The sequence below is a fragment of the Papio anubis genome, chromosome 19 (genome assembly GCF_008728515.1).
Source record: "Papio anubis isolate 15944 chromosome 19, Panubis1.0, whole genome shotgun sequence".
Taxonomy (NCBI): Eukaryota; Metazoa; Chordata; class Mammalia; order Primates; family Cercopithecidae; genus Papio; species Papio anubis.
In genome coordinates, this window is record NC_044994.1 from 13,710,220 (window position 1) to 13,728,162 (window position 17,943).

At 39.6% G+C, this 17,943-nt stretch overlaps 1 protein-coding gene across 8 annotated transcripts in view; it reads right to left on the bottom strand.

The window, feature by feature from the left end:
* The window catches only part of ESCO1 (establishment of sister chromatid cohesion N-acetyltransferase 1), a 72,675-nt gene that overhangs the window by 3,424 nt on the left and 51,308 nt on the right, over positions 1-17,943 (bottom strand). For 6 of the 8 annotated variants that reach the window (XM_021929848.2, XM_009192498.4, XM_009192500.4 and 3 more), the window contains exons 9-10: positions 7,621-7,710; positions 3,313-3,456 (exon numbers count right to left, since the gene is read on the bottom strand). In XM_021929848.2, the coding sequence (XP_021785540.1) occupies positions 3,313-3,456; positions 7,621-7,710 (234 nt within the window). Of the gene's footprint in view, positions 1-3,312; positions 3,457-7,620; positions 7,711-8,267; positions 8,392-17,943 lie in introns of all 8 variants that reach the window. The other 2 variants (XR_640295.4, XM_021929849.2) reach the window with 2 other exon arrangements.

Here is a 17,943-nt window from a genome sequence, read left to right on the forward strand (position 1 = left end):
AGGTTATGACATTTGACTGGCTTAAAAAACTATGGGGTTACTTATGTTTTTACTCTCATTTTTAGGAAACAGACAACCTCGATCTGCATTCTGTTCCAGTTCACTTACTAGTTGTATGACCATGAAAGTAAGTTACAATTTCTCTAACCTTCGGGTTCCTCACTGGAGATATCCATCAACTCTCATTTTGAGAGATTAAACCCAAATACATACAAAGTTCTTTGCCATCATGAGGAGCCCCCCAATAGGAACTGAACATTAGTTCTCTCCACCTCTCACACTCCAAGAACCAGCAAAAGTACATGTTAAGAACACAGCAGTAATAACTGTTTCTGTGATTGCTGTCACAGTTCTAGATTTCACAGTTGTACAAGAACTGAGACTAGGGATAGCAGACAAATCAATAATTTAAAAAGCCATTTCATCACACGGCAATCTCTTTTTTCAAAAAAGTACCTTAAAGAGCATACATCGCTTTTATGGTGGCTATCTTTATGGGAAAAGAAAAGAAAATTTAAAATATCTCTGCCAGTCTAGCTGCCAAAATATAACACAACTGTTTTTCTTTCTTTCTTTTTTTTTTTTTTCTGAGACAGAGTTTCTTCTGTCACCCAGTACAGTGGTGCAATCTCAGCTCACTGCAACCTCTGCCTCCTGGGTTCAAGAGAGTCTCGTGCCTCAGCCTCCCGAGTAGCTGGGATTACAGGCATGCACCACCATGCCTGGCTAAGTTTTGTATTTTTAGTAGAGATGGGGTTTCACCATGTTGGCCAGGCTGCTCTTAAACTCCTGGATTACAGGTGTGAGCCACCGTGCCCAGCCATGACTGGCCTTCTGATGGCACAAGATATAAAACTTAAAAGCAAACAGACAACACAGTTAAGAGTCAGCAAAAACAACCCTAACAAACATTACATAGTTATCCTTCTAGTCTAAACACTGCTATAAGTCATTTATGGATCTAGGTGGAATAGAAACTTAAAAACACAATAGTCTGAACTATGTAAAATTAACTCAATTGCAGTATGGCAAACTTCTATGAGTTAGTCAATTTATATCAAATTAATTTCCACAAACTACCCTATCAGTTACTTACTTAATTTTGTTATTATAGCAAGGTTCATAAGCACTATACAATAATTTCAGGCTGAATATTTATTTACTCATTTATTATTTTTTCTAAAGAGACAGAGTCTGGCTATGTTGCCCATGCTGGAGTGCAGTGGCTATTCACAGACACAAACATAGCACCCTACGGCCTCAAACTCCTGGACTCAAGCAGTCCTCCTATCTAAGCCTCCCAAGTAACTGGGACTACAGGTGCCACTACACCCAGCTGAATTTTTAAAACGTGTAGCTTAACATATATAAACTCCTGCAAACTTGCTTTGACTTTTCACTTTTTTAGAAAATTTTATGACCAAGCATACATCTGTGCAAGCAGCTATTAACCCACTTATGCTTAGTGTTCCAATAACGGAACACTAAGCATGTGGGAATTATTTATATCCTACTGCTCAAGGTCATCGCCAAGGTCTTATTTTTCACCCATGCAAGAACTCAAAAAATTGTTGTAACCTTTGGCATAAACTAGTTAATATGCTAAAAGACACTATCTGAACAGTAGTCACACACAATGCACACTGAGTTCATGAGCAAGAACTTAGCAGGAAAAAGACAGAAGTTCAGGTCTGCCTCAAAGTGAGATTAGGGAGTCCAGAAGCTTCTGTTCTCTTAGGATGGTCTCAGCAGTTTCTACTAACACTCATAATATAAATATACATGATTCCACTGTTTGTTTTTTGTACAAATAGGCTACTAAACACAAGATAACTACTCATTTAGAGTTCAACAAAGGAAGTGGTGATCTGCTCCAGGCGTGGGCCTTTTTTGTTTGTTTGTTTGTTTTTTGAGATGGAGTATTGCTCTGTTGTCCAGGCTGGGTTCAGTGCACGAACTTCAGCTCACTGCAGCCTCTGCCTCCCAGGTTCAAGCAATTCTCCCGCCTCAGCCTCACGAGTAACTGGGATTACAGGCACACACCACCACATCTGGCTAATTTTTGTTATTTTAGTAGAGACAGGGTTTCACCATGTTGGCCAGGCTGGTCTCAAACTCCTGACCTTCTGATCTGCCCACCTCAGCCTCCCAAAGTGCTGGGATTACAGGTGTGAGCCACCATGCCCGGCGGTGTGGGCCTTTTGTAAAGGCACAGACAGTAAATATTTTAGGCACTGCAGCCCACCTGGTCTCTGCTGCAACTATTCAACTCTGCCTTTGTGGTACAAAAGTAGCCATAAATATGTGAGCCAAATGGGTGTGGGTGGGCAACAATAAAATTTTATTTACAAAAACAAGTTGGACTTTGCCCACTCTAGTTTGCCTAGTCTTGACTTACTGCAGTGCTAGAGGGACTAATTGAGAAAGACATTACATTGGTATCTAACATGGAAACTTCCAAAATAAACTTGGATAGTATTCTGATTTTTTGGGGGGGGGCGCGGGGGAGAGGGATGGAGTCTCACTCTGTCACCCAGGCTGGAGTGCAATAGTGAGACCTTGGCTCACTGCAACCTCCACCTCCCGGGTTCAAGCGATTCTCCTGCCTCAGCCTCCTGAGTAGCCGGGATTACAGGCGCACACGCCCGGCTATTTTTTTCTTTTTCTTTTTGAGACCAGGTCTTGATGTGTCACCCAGGCCGGAGTGCAGTGGCACAATCTTGGCTCACTGCAACCTCTGCCTCCTGGGTTCAAGCAATTCTCCTGCCTCAGCCTCCCCAGTAGCTGGGACTATAGGCACGTGCCACCATGCCCGGCTCATTTTTTTTATTTTTAGTAGAGATGGGGTTTCACCGTATTAGCCAGGATGATCTCGAACTCCTGAACTTGTGATCCTCCCACCCTGGCCTCCCAGAGTGCTGGGATTACAGGTGTGAGCCACCGCGCCCAGCTAATTTTTGTATTTTCAGTAGAGACCAGGTTTCATCATGTTGGCAAGGCTGGTCTCGAACTCCTGACCTCGTGATCCGCCCACCCTGGCCTCCATAATCTGGGATTACCGGTGTGAGCCACTGCGCCCGGTCTGATGGTATTCTCATTCTACAGAATTTTTACCTTACTGACTTGAGAAATGAATTCCCATGTATAACCATTACTCCACTATGGTAAAGACTCACACATGGGAATTCTTGCATTAAAACTGTTTCTTACATAAAATGGAGACAAATTCATCAGGATTTATGTTATTTGGGATTACGTCGTAAACTCATTAAACACCAAATTACTTAAGAATATTCTTTAAAAATCACTTACCCATTGGATATGTTCTGCAATTAGGCACCCAACTACTTTTTTGTCATTGGAAATGAAGAGAAGTGTTTTAGTTCTGGAATAGCACATTAGTGGAGCCTGTTGAAAACCTAAATCATTGTCAACCATCTCTCTAATCTCGTCAACCTGCCAAATAAAGAACAATAATTATTTTTAAATGAAAACATTATATACATGTAAAAACACACTATTTCAGTTCAGTAGATAGACTTTATTCCAAGCAGGGCATCCTCTAAAGAGTTCTTTTGGATGGGCATGGTGGCTCACACCTGTAATCCTAACACTTTGGGAGGCCAAGGCGGATGGATTGCTTGAGCTCAGGAGTTCACCACCAGCCTGGGCAACATGGTGAAACCCCGTCTCTACTAAAATATAAAAAAATTAGCCAGGCGCAGCAGTGTGCGCCTGTAATCCCAGCTACTTCGGAGGCTGAGACAGGAGAAACCCTTGAACCTGGAAGGCGGAGGTTGCAGTGAGCTGAGATCACGCCATTGTACTCCAGCCTGGGTGACAGAGAGAAACTCCATCTCAAAAAAAATAATTAAAAAAAAAAGAGTTCTTTTGAAGGACTGTACTGATCAATAACTGTTTTTTAACCCCAAGAAACACTTTGCAAAATGAAGGAAGAACTGGAGGGTGATGCCAAACCCAACAGTCTAGAGAACAAGAGGGATGGGGTGAGAGCTCCTACAATAGATTATTAGAAACATTAAGACTTCATATTAGAAGTATCTAATTTGTGAATGGAAGAGAACTTCACTGGAATCTTAGCCAGGCAAGCCACTTTTCTTCCCAACCCTTAATTAGTACTCTCATCAGTAAAACGAAAGTGAGTATAGAGAAAAGCAACTCATATTTACTTCCTATCAACCACTTATAGGCCAGGCATTATTCAAAGCACTTTACAAATATTTCACTTCAATCCCACATTTCTTGGAGGTTCCTTACTTTACACATGGAAGAAATAAAACTCAAAAGTTAAACCACTTTCCCATGTCAGATATTAGACATCTAGAAAATCAAGGAGCAGAGTCACATGTGAATCCAAAATGTTACTATGGCATCAAACCATGCTTCTTACAGTTTACCTCCTAAGTGACCAAAGTCAAACATGATAAGCTCAAACTGTTGGCAGGCAATCAAAAGTAAGACCTCTGTAGGTACTCAAACATTAGTTCCTTCCCCAGTTAAAAGATACTGCAAACAAAAGCCAGAGAACAGTGGCTGATGCCTACAATCCCAGCACTTTAAGAGGCTGAGGCTAGAGGAGTTCAAGGCCAGCATGGGCAACACAGCAAAACAGATCTTTACAAAATTGTTTTATTAGTCAGATGTGGTGGCACTTGCCAGTAGTCCCAGCTTCTCAGGAGGCTGGGGCAGGAGGGTCACTTTGGTCTCAGGAGTTTGAGGTTACAGTGAGCTATGATTGTACCACTGCACTTCAGCCTGGGTGACAAGAGTGGAATTCTCATAGAAAAATAATAATAAAATAATAGAGTCCAATAACACTCATTTATGTTATGAAGTTTAAAATGCAAATAATCCTTAAGAGGGTTAAACATTCATACCTCTGGCATGCAGAATACCATGCAGCAAATCCCTTACTCAGTGATGAAGACTCAAGTCCTCCTAATCCTGAGACAGCATCCTACAACTCCTAATTCCTAAAGACAAGTGATTCACAATTCCCTAGATTTTAATTTTTAACCTATTATAGGTTACTAAGATTTTGTTCAGATAAACTAAAATGAGGAAATTAGCATCTACTGAGGGTTTCTTCTAAGAAAAGTCTGGTTGCCACATACGGTAGTGTAGCAAAAGTTCCCAGTGTGCATTTCCAAATGTGAACAGCTGGAATTCCAAAAATTCCTTAATTTAATTTTCATTTAAGTTGACACTTGAACAACAAAAGTTTGAACTGAGTGGGTCCACTTATATGTAGGGTTTTTTTCAATAAATATATTGGAAAATTTTTTGGAGAATTGCGACAATATGAAAAAACTAGCAGCCGGACGCGGTGGCTCACGCCTGTAATCCCAGCACTTCGGGAGGCCGAGGCGGGCGGATCACGAGGTCAGGAGATCGAGACCATCCTGGCCTTGAGTAGAGATGGTGAAACCCCGTCTCTATTAAAAATACAAAAAAGTTAGCTGGGCATGGTGGCAGGTGCCTGTAGTCCCAGCTACTCAGGAGGCTGAGGCAGGAGAGTGGCGTGAACCCGGGAGGTGGAGCTTGCAGTGAGCCTAGATGGCGCCACTGCACTCCAGCCCGGGCGACAGAGCGAGACTCTGTCTCAAAAACAAAACAAAACAAAACAAAACAAAACAAAACAAAACAAAACACTAGCAGATGAACCATGTAGCCTAGAAACATAAAAAAAAAAAAAAAAAAAAAAAAAATCGAGAAAATGTTAGGTATGTCATGAATGCAGAGTATACGTAGATACTAGTTTAAGTATGGGTTTAATCAATTATTTATGTTATCAGTAAGGTTACCAGTCAACAGTAGGCTATCAGTAGTTAAGTTCTGGGGGAATCGAAAGTTGTACTTGGGCTGGGCAGGGTAGCTCATGCCTATAATCCCAGCACTTTGGGAGGCTGAAGCAGGAGAATCCCTTGCGACCAGGAGTTCAAGACCAGCCTGGGCAACACAGTGAGACCCTGTCACTTAAAAAAAAAAAAAAAAAGTTAGAGTTGGATTTTTGGCTGCATGAGAAGCCGGCACCCATAACTACTACACTGTTTGTGGGTTCACTGTGATTAATCACTGATCCCACATTAACTCAACAAGAATTTACTATTGTGCAAGAATCAATGTTTCAAATACAAGACAGGTTGGGCATATTTACATGTCACTGTAAATACTATTGTCTATTCTGTTAGGCAGCAGTAATACGAAAGCTTATTTAGGTATCTAAGATTGTCCATTCAGATAAACAGAGTATCTGAAGAACCAGAAGATAAACTTACATATTTTAAATAGACTATTAGCCAAACTTTCAAATAACAGGTGCAAAGTATTTTCCTTCAACCATCTTTCCAGGTGAAGTATTCTTAAGTTTAAAGAAGTCCAATTGCTAACCTAAAAAAAAGTATAATAAACTGTTTTTCTCATGTTTCCAGACATTTGGGACAAACTCTAGTGTAATTATTCGTTTTTCAGATACGCAATTGAACCCATTGCTTACATTATGAGGTATTTCTTCTGAAAAAGCATCCAGAGGTTGAAGAAAAACATACTGAGTATATTATTTGAAAGTGCAATGAACATATTAAACTTATTTAAAAATAAGTTTACCTTATGGTTCCTGATTTTTTAAATAATCTACATAATAAAATGGTTCCAGGGTTCATTATCTCTCTAGTTCATTTCTCAACACAATAAACTCTCTGAATACTTGAAGTATATGGAACTCTAAGTTTGACTAACACTTGCCTCACACTAGATAAGATAAACTTTTATGTTTCTCCATTATATTTATAAACTGGAATATAGCCTTATCTCTTAAAAATATTGTAAGATTAAGTCATGTTTAATTTCAGGTTTACTATGACCTACTTAGCAATCCCCTTCTGCAATAAGCTTTTATTTAGAAATTTTCCCTTAGAATGAAACTTTACATTTTATTGATTTTCCAAATTATTATAATTAAGTTTTTATTTCTAGATCGTGAAATCATTTAGTTGGCATCGCTCACTTAATAGAAGATAAGCATGTCTACTTTGGCACTCAAATTATTAACTACTACTAATAGACGACAATTTACTAATAATACTGGACAGTACTCAATTCATTTAGAATTCATATACTGGACACACTATAAAGTTCAACATAATTTTTGAATTGGGTTATACCCTTTAAATGCTTATTTCTTGCTTTCAGAATAGATGTTTAAATACACTATGCCAACAATCTGTTATCCTCTTAAAATTAACTGCAAAATGGGCCAGGCACAGTGGTTCATGCCTGTAATCCCAGCACTTTGGGAGGCCGAGACAGGCAGATCATGAGGTCAGGAGTTCAAGACCAGCCTGGCCAATTTGGTGAAACCTTGTCTCTACTAAAAATACAAAAGTTAGCTGGGTGTGGTGGCACACGCCTGTAGTCCCAGTTACTCAGGAGGCGGAGGCAGGAGAATCGCTTGAACCCGGGAGGCAGAGGTTGCAGTGAGCCAAGATCGTGCCACTGCACTCCAACCTGAGCGACAGAGCAAGATTCTGTCTCAGAAAAAAAAAAAAAATTAATTGCAAAATGATATCCACTCTGCATGAAGTTTCACTGGAAATTTACCTTTTTCAGGGCATACTTTGGGTCTTCAGGAAGAACCATTATTATCCTGCCATCAGGGTATTCCGCCAGAATTCTTTCTTTCTTCCAGCCCTAGATATATACATATATATATGTAAAGTATCAATTTTATGTATATTTTATTCATCATATCCATGTACAAGAGAAAAAGTATATCAATTTGTCTAAAAATTGCAAACATGAAAAATATATGCTCATTAATGCTTAATAAAGCATGATAAATAGGCTATTTTGTTAAGCATACAATAGGTACAAGGCAAGCTAATTTCTCTCTACTACTCATTCAGAGATACAACTAACACCACAGGAGTATTTCTAATTTATCATTTCCCATTTTAAATTAATTTTGAAAGCCACACACCAAAAGCAAGCCCCTTAAAGTCAGTAATTCCCAGAAACTATAATTCTCCCAGATGCTTGATAAAAGAATTAAACTCTTATATTTCATTGGAACATGGTTACCTCCACAAACAAACACTCAAAGTTTTATGTCTGGCATGCCAAAGACCTCCAGGAGGTTTTAAATGAACTGATTTGCATGCAGTAGCCCAGTATGAAAGGAATAGTTTTATGCTTATTGATCACAACTACCAAAGCCACAAGAAGGAGACTATAAAAAATATAACTACCTTCTAAGAATCTAATAGGGAAGGAGAAGCTACGTTGTGTGTATCTGAAGTTAAACATACTCAAAAAAAGAGAGGTAATAAACTCTTCTTCAGATCCACACTCGTGGTGATTAATGAGCAGAACCTGCATAAAAAAAAACAAACAAAACAAAAGCCACTTAAATCTAGTAAGATGGGACTGAACCAGAGGTTAAAACTAGGAGCTTTGAAGTTCAAAATAAGTACAGAAGGAATGAGCTTAACTAGTTGTTCCAGTTGTCTTAACCCAACCAACTTTACATAAAACGGCCTTTCCAGAAGCCATTTATACTTCCAGTAGAGAAAACCACCATATTTTTTCTGATGTTTCTTCTAAGAACACAAAAGCTCAATGAAACCAAGAAAATGGCAACTAGATTTCTTTAAAAATATACTATGGCAAGTATGAAAGCAGATTCGTTTTCTTAAACCATCAAGAATTTTTTGGAGAGGGGAGGGTAGAAAGATCATTGTTGGGAACAAAAATTCTAGTTAATAAGCTTGGTATATGTAACAACTTAAACTAAAAGATTTAAAATCCAAAACTTGTTTACATAATAGAGTACCCAACAGAAAAGTTAAATTCAGATGATTAAAATTAATTATCATTGGTAACATGTTCTCAAGATTTGAAAAGAAAAGAGAAGAAATAGCCACAGAAGTCCTTTTTTCATCTAAGAAACTAAATCTGTAGTTCTTCAACCTAAATAAGGTTTTAAAAAAGAAACTTAAGGCCAAGTGTGGTGGCTCATGCCTGTAATCCCAGCACTTTGGGAGGAGGGCGGATCACGAGGTCAGGAGATCAAGACCATTCTGGAAACCCCATAGCTACTAAAAGACAAAAAATTATTGTAGTTTTAGGCGGGTGTGGTGGCACGCGCCTGTAGTTCCGGCTACTCAGGAGGCTGATGCAGAATCGCTTGAACCCGGGAGGTGGAGGTTGCAGTGAGCTGAGATTGCGCCACTGCACTCCAGCCTGGGTGACAGAGCAAGACACTATCTCCAAAAAAAAAAAAAAAAAGACAGAAAGAAAGAAAGAAAAAATCTGAATCATATACAGATCTGAATATAGGTAAACAATTTTGAGAAGACTTACAAGATATCACCTCTTTAAAAACAAATTTCTATTAGTAATGCTACTTTATGAAAAAGCTTTTAAATTTATGAACCTATTTTTAATAAAATGAAAAGAGATTTTCACTTTAAAACAACGAAAAGACCTAAAAACTTAAGTAACCTCAAGTTATAAGAAAACCATTCTTCCTGAACTGAATTATCTAAAGACACTTCCATAAACTATTTTCCTATTAAATGCCTTTAAAAACAGTAATACGGGTTTCATGTCATTATATTGCATTATAGACATTACACAAATTATTTTGCTTTACTAATTTGAAGTGCAAAATTTTCTCTTGAAACAACTTCAGACTTGTATGTTCATGCTGACATTTTTTATCACAATTCAATTTCATAAAATTTTACGTTTTAAATAGTACCATTTTTTTCATGTACTAAATAAAAGCCCTTTAATCTAAGAAGCTAAGACTGCAAAGGGATACTTAGTACTGCTTCAAGTTTTATTTATTAATGTAATTTACCTATTTGAGACAGAGTCTCACTCTCTCACCCAGGCTGGAGTGCAGTGGCAAGATCACAGCTCACAGCAGCTTCAAAAGCTCCTGGGCTCAAGCAATCCTCTTGCTTCAGCCTCCCAAGTAACTGGGACTACAGGCATGCACCACCATGCCAAGCTAAGAAAGCACATTTTAGTGAAAACTTTTAAGTAATTCTAGAGTAAAAGTTCAGGGTTTAGATCCTTGTTCTTGGTAGTTACTAGATGCATGGCCTTAGGCAAATCACCAGAACTCTGATTCTGTTTCCTCACCTAAGTATTCTAAAAAATGGCTATCATCACCTCCATCACTTGGGTAGGTACGAGGGTGCTATATTTAAGACAACTGCTCAAAAAGTAGCCACTCAGTAACTCTTAGTAACTTCCATTCTCCTTTCTTACTAGTATCAAACTAAGATCAATGCACTAATCTAACAAAACAGTCAATCAATAAATGTTCCCAAGGTTAAATACAGGAATAAATTCAAACCATAGACAAACAAAAGATGAAAGAAACAAGTTAGCTAATATTTGTTCAAATAACATACTCAAGACATATCTATGCCTCAACTACAGTTAACTGCTAGTCAGCAATAACCACATGACCTTCCTTACTTCAGAGAAACTTAGAGGTTGTAAAGTCCATCCAATGCTTAAAATTAAGGGACAGAAATGCAGGGTTCAGGAAAGAGTGCATGCAATTTAGAAGAATAACCAAATAGCCACAATGTTTCTGCAAAGATATAAATTCCAATGCAGTGCACTTACACTTCTGACCTTTAGCGCCAACATATTTCAGCACTAGTACGTTACACATAACCCTCTGCTAACAAGTAGTATTTTCCAAAACCCATTTTTTTCTTACTTCATCCATTTGGCTACTTCACGAAAAGCAGAAAACTTTATATTCCTAATTTGTATTTCTAATAGCAAGAAATTATTACTATTATTATTTTGAGACAGAGTTTCATTCTTGTTGCCCAGGCTAGAGTGCAATGGCGCAATCTCAGCTCACTGCAACCTCCGCCTCCTGGGTTCAAGTGATTCTCCTGCCTCAGTCTCCCGAGTAGCTGGGATTACAGACATGTGCCCAGCTAATTTTTTTGTATTTTTAATAGAAACAGGGTTTTTCCATGTTGGTCATACTGGTCTCAAACTCCCGACCTCAGGTGATCCACCCACTCAGCCACCCAAAGTGCTGGGATTAATAAATTATTATTCTTTTCTCCTTGCTATTGTAGTTACTCTAAACTGTACAGTCTAAAGAATGGATTTCTCCTTTTTCCATCAAAAAAAGGATTACAATTAGAAACAAAATATACTGAGTGGTAGATACCACGTATATACAATGATCAAAATTCAAACACTTAAGATGTGTAGATTTAATTGTATAAATAATACTCCAACTTTAAAAGTTCATATTAATCACAATTTCATAAAAAGGTTGAATGAGAATATACATTTGAAGGAATATTTGAAGAAATAAAACCAACAACCAGCTTTTCAAAAAATAAACAAATATTACAAGGGAAAAAAACAGATCCAGGGAGAACCTAGGGATTAAAAGATACTAAAGGGACATACCAACCAATGTAATATATAAACCCTAATTCAAACAAATAAGACACATAGGAAATCATGAGCTATTTGGGAAGCTTTTAACTCTGATGGAAAACTTGATTTCAATAATTAATTCATTTATTGAATGTGTAGTTATATTATTTAAGGTACTTTTATGTTTAAAAAAAGAATAATCTTTGGCCAGGGCACAGTGGCTCACACCTGTAATCCCAGCACTTTGAGAGGCTGAGGAAAGCGGATCACGAGATCAATAGCTCGAGACCATCCTGGCTAACACAGTGAAACCCCGTCTCTACTAAAAATACAAAAAAATTAGCTGGGCGTGGTGGTGCGTGCCTGTAGTCCCAGCTACTAGGGAGGCTGAGGCAGGAGAATTGCTTGAATTTGGGAGGCAGAGGTTGCAGCGAGCCAAGATAGCACCACTGCACTCCAGCCTGGGTGACAGAGCGAGACTCCATCTCAAAACAAAACAAAACAGGAGTAATCTTCATCTTTAAGAAATAAATATTTAGAGGTGGGACATGGTGGCTCACACCTATAATCCCAGCACTTGGCGGGGCCGAGGCGGGCGGATCACCTGAAGTCAGTTTGAGACCAGCCTGCCTAATCTGGTGAAATCTCGTTTCTACTAAAAATATATTTAAAAAAAAAAAAAAAAAAAAAAAAAAAACCTAGCCAGGCATGGTAGCACGCGTCTGTAATCCCAGCTGAGGCAGGAGAATCACTTGAACCCAGGAGGTGGAGGCTGCAGTGAGCCAAGATCACGCCACTGAACTCCAGCTTGGGCAAACAAGAGTGAAACTCCATCTCAAAAAAAAAAGAAAAGAAAAGAAATACATATTTAGAAATACATACTAAAGTAATAACATGATGCCTGAGTTTACTTCAAAATAATTGGGAAAGTTAGATGAAGATGATTATCCAGGAATTGTTGAAGGCAGGTGATCAGTACAAAGGAGTTCATTACTCTGTGCGTGTGTGTGTGCGTGCGTGCGTGCGTGCGTGTGTGTGTGTGTACTGCATTAAACCTGTTTTGGAAAATTCAAATTGCCTATTGTCGAAACTGTACCAATGGCCCAAGGTTTGTTCAAGCATCATTTATTTAGTAGTAAAAAATAAAGGCCGGGTGCGGTGGCTCACGCCTGTAATCCCAGCACTTTGGGAGGCTGAGGCAGGCGGATCACGAGGTCAGGAGATCGAGACCATCCTGGCTAACACGGTGAAACCCCGTCTCTACTAAAAATACAAAAAATTAGCCAGGCGTGGTGGTGGGCACCTATAGTCCCAGCTACTCGGGAAGCTGAGGAGGGAGAATGGCGTGAACCCGGGAGGCGGAGCTTGCAGTGAGCCAAGATCATGCCACTGCACTCCAGCCTGGGGGACAGAGCAAAACTCCATCTCAAAAAAAAAAAATTACTGGCCAGCCAGGCGCAGTGGCTCATGCCTGTAATCCCAGCACTTTGGGAGGCCAAGGTGGGAGGATCGCCTGAGGTCAGGAGTTCGAGACCAGCCTGGCAAACATGGCGAAACCCCGTCTCTACTAAAAATACAAAAATTAGCCAGGCTTGGTGGCAGGCACCTGTAATCCCAGCTACTCAGGGGGCTGAGGCAGGAGAATCCCCTGAACCTGGGAGGCAGAGGTTGCAGTGAGCCAAGATCACGCCACTGCACTCCAGCCTGGGTGACAAGAGCGAAACTCCAACTCAAAAACAAAAAAAAACAATACTGGTAATGATGTGTGCCTAATCCATATGGCCATATAGAACTTCAAAGTGCTGAAAAGTCTTAGATATTACTACTAGTTTGAAAGTGACATACACATGGAAAAATTCTCTCAATTCAATAAATATGTGCTGACTACCTACCATGTATACAAACCATTGATCTTAGCAGTATAGTACAGTGGTAAGGAGAATTTCAAAAATCAGAAAAACCTAAGATTCGAATGCAAACTCTGCTACTCACTAGCTGCAATGCTTTGGGCAAATTACTTAACCTCTCTAAAACTTGGTTTCCTCACCTATAAAATAGATATAAAAACAGGCCCGGTGCAGTGGCTCACACCTATAATCCACACTTTGAGAGGTAGAGGAAGGAGGATCACTTGAGCCCAGGAGCTCTAGACCAGCCTGTTAAGAGCAGCATGGTGAAACCCTGCTCTAACCAAAACCACCAAAAACAAATAAAAACAAAACAAAAAAACAGAAAACTACTGAGAAGCTAAATGAGAAAACACTATAAAATGTTGACCATTGGGCCTAGCACAATAATGTGTACTCAATAAATAACAGTTCTGATTATTACAGCAACTAAGCATTTTAGTTGGTTTAGCAGGTTTTGGTTTTGGTTTTGAGACAGGGTCTCACTCTGTTGCCCTGGCTGGAGTGCAGTGGTGCAATCATGCCTCAATGCAGCCTCAACCTCCTAGGCTCAAGCAACTCTCCCAAGTCAGCCTCCCAAGTAGCTGGGACCTCAGGCATGCACCCGAACACCCAGGTGATTTTTCTATTTTTTGTAGAGACAGGGTTTTGCCATGTTGCCCAGGCTCGTCTCAAACTCCTGAGCTCAAGTGATCCTCCTGCCCTGGCCTCCCAAAGTGCCAGGATTAAAGGTGTGAGCCATCGTGCCTGGCTGGTTTAGGTTTTTAAATCTTCAATGCCTTCATGCCTTACAAGGTCATTCATGATCTGGTCCCCCATCTACCTCTTTCAGCCTTATCTCTTGCAGCTTTTCCAATACAACACAGTCACAAATCATAATGAAATATTTGTCTGACCTTTCACATGCTGCTCTCTTGGCCTGATATGCCTTTGCTCTATACCCTTCTGAGCTCAAGGGATTTCTACTTACCCTTTCTGAATTTATTAAGTGCTAACCTGACTTTTCCAATCTTTGTCATACGTCCTTGCTCTATGCTCTATATAGTACCCTGTATATCCTAAAATACTACTGTAGCATTTTCCACACTATTTAAATGTTTACCCATTGTCCCTCGCACTGATCTGTGAACTTACATAAAAGATCTTTATAATAATTTTTAAAAACAAGGTAGACAGTTAATAAACATTTAAGAAATAAATAAGCCTCAGAAAAAATTATCACATAAGATATTGCTGTCATTGCTTACAGATTTGAAAAAAAAAAAACTAAAGAGAAAAAGAGTTAATATGCTATGGTCATACAACTAGTAAATGGCTCATTAGGAAACCACATCTCTATAGTTTAAGCTTTCTTTTCTACTATGCCACACTGACCTCAAGAATCTTATAAATCTAATAGGAGAAACTATAGTATACAAATGTCTTTAATACAAAGTGCAATGAAGTATACGCTTGAAAGGAAGTTTTTCTTGATTCTAAAATAAGCTTTATTCATTATACTTCAACGTTTCTGAATCGAAAATCAATCTATCAATACGTATATTTAATATATTTCTTAATTCTCAAAGAAACAACTATCAAATTGAAGCAGGAACCTGTAAGAAAAGGCAAAATAATGTAAGCAAAGTGTTAAAATAAGTTTTAAGAGGATAGAGAAAACTCTTATGGGGATAAGAGAGGAATAAAAGAAAAATGTTCATAGAAAAGAATGTATTTCCGACTGGGCGCAGTGGCTCATGCCTGTAATCCCAAGACTTTGGGAGGCTAAGGCAGGTGGATCACGAGGTCAGGAGATCCAGACTATACTGGCTAACACAGTGAAATCCCATCTCTACTAAAAATACAAAAAATTAGCCGGGTGTGGTGGTGGGCGCCTGTAGTCCCAGCTACTCGGGAGGCTGAGGCAGGAGAATGGTGTGAACCCGGGAGGCGGAGCTTGCAGTGAGCTGAGATTGTGCCACTGCACTCCAGCCTGGGCAACAGAGCGAGATTCCGTCTCAAAAAAAAAAAAAAAAGAAAAGAAAAAAAGAAAAGAAGGTATTTCCCTGGGATTGAAAGGCATGTATAAAAATGGGATGGCATTCTTGGTGGTGGGAATGCTAAGAACTAAAAAATAGAGGCAGGCCAGGCACAGTGATTCACCTGTGATCTCAACACTTTGGCAGACCAAACAATTGCTTGAGCCCAGGAGTCTGAGACAAGCCTGGGCAACATAGTGGGACCCTGTCTCTACAAAAAAGTAGAAAAATTAGCTGAGTGTGACAGCACATGCCTATAGTCTCAGCTACTCAGGAGGCTGAGGCAGGAGGATTGCTTGAGCCTGAGAAGTTGAGCTGCAATGAGCCATGACTGCGCCACTGCACTCCAGCCTGGGTGACCAAGTTAAGACCCTGTCTCAAAAAGCAAAAATAAAAAGGCAAGGAGGGTGGTGTATCATGACTGTAATCCCAGCACTTTGGAAGGCCAAGGTGGGAGGGTTGCTTGAAACCAGAATTTCAAGACCACCAGGCCAACATAGCAATATCCATCTCAAAAAAAATTTAAAAATTTAAAAATTGGCCAGGCATGGTATCTCACCCCTGTAATCCCAGCACTTTGGGAGGCCAAGGCAGGCCAGAAGTTTGAGACAAGCCTGGGCAACAAAGCAAGACCTTATCTCTACAAAAAGTAAAATAATCAACTGGGCATGGTGACACATGCGTGTAGTCCCAGCTACTGTGGAGACTCAGGCAGGAGGATCCCCTGAGCCAAGGAGTTCAAGGCAACAGTGAGCTCATTGTACCACCGCACTCCAGCCTGGCCAACAGAGCAAGACCCTGTATCTTAGGAAAAAAAAAAAAAAAGGAAAGAAATATAAATCTATTCCCTCCTTATTAAGAGCTACAGAGTTTTCTGAAGGATCAATGTGTCTGGGTCTTTTAACCATTAATTCCAGTACTTTGATCTCAAAAACTGCATTTCCATAAGATAGTGTCCTAGAAGTAGAATCATTTAATACCACTTGCTTGTAAAGGCTGTTTCTTAACATAAAACCCCACTCTAATTTTTGAGACCCTATCTCTAAAAAGAAAACAAACCCCAAAATGCCATTTGAGTACCCATCTCACCCAGCATTCCTGCTTTGACCCTGAATACGGTATCTGGACTGCAGAAATCTACTTTAGGACCATGATGTTACAACCGTGAAGCACAAGAGTCAACACACTAAGGACAGCAGAGTGCTGAATGAGAAATGGCCAGCATTCATGATGACATTATTGAACTGCTAGATGGAACCACCCTGACATGACACACCTCCAGACTTTTTTTTTTTTTTTTTTTTTTTTTTGACAGAGTCTCATTCTGTTGCCCAGGCAGGAGTGCAGTGGCACGATATCAGCTCACTGCAATCTCCGCCTCCAGGATTCAAGCGATTCTCATGCCTCAGCCTCCCAAGTAGCTGGGATTATAGGCAGACACCATCACACCCGGTTAATTTTTGTATTTTCAGTAGAGATGGGGTTTCACCATGTTGGTCAGGTTGGTTTCAATGTATGTATTTGGGAGTTCTGCTCCCAACTAGGATAAAGAAGGTCAAAGGCCGGGCACGGTGGCTCACACCTATGATCTCAGCACTTTCGGAGGCCGAGGCAGGTGGATTACCTGAGGTCAGGAGTTCAAGGCCAGCCTCGCCAATGTGCTGAAACCCTGTCTCTACTAAAAATACAAAAATTAGCTGGGCATGGTGGCACATGCCTGTAATCCCAGCTACTTGGGAGGCTGAGGCACAAGAACTGCTTGAACCCAGGAGACAGAGGCTGCAGTGAGCCAAGATCATGCCACTGCACTCCAGCCTGGGCAACAGAGAGACTCCATCTCAAAAAAAAAAAACAAACAAACAAACAAGGTCACAAAAAATATTACTGTGCCTATTGTAGTAGGAAAACACCCAATAAATGAAAAAGCATGTGTTTTAAAGACACTGAAAAGGTATAGAAACAAAATGTCTAAATGAACTGATTTTCAGAAATGAACCAGCCCTTCCTAAGTGAGCAGAGACCAGCAGCCATTTTTAACCCTAAGATGTTGACTATGTCTAGGAAGCATGGGTGAACAAGCAAGCCTGCAACATGCAAAGAACAAGGAAAAGAGTCTCAGAAACTTAACATAATTGGGAGAACTGGGTCAGTTAATAACCAACAGTCATCAACTTTTTAGATAATCAGATATTATTTAGTTAACTGACCCAATTTTCCCATTACGATGATTAAGTGAACTTCTACTATAACATCTAAACCTTAAGACTACATGAATATTTCTCACAAGATATGCCTGAGTCAGACCCAATAAAAAGTCAAATGGGAAGAATTACGATACTTTTTTCTCTTCTGTCATCTTCAAATATTAAAGAATCCTAAAAATCTCTTTATTAGGATCACATATTAAGCACTTTTCAACTGGTAGTAACAATATCCCAGTATATAAGAAATACTTGATTCGATGTAAATCTCATCTCAAAGGTCATTTGGACTTAGCAAATACATTGGGTTCATCGGTATTGCTTATGACTTTAAAAGACTCATGGTCCAAATTCCACTCAACCTCT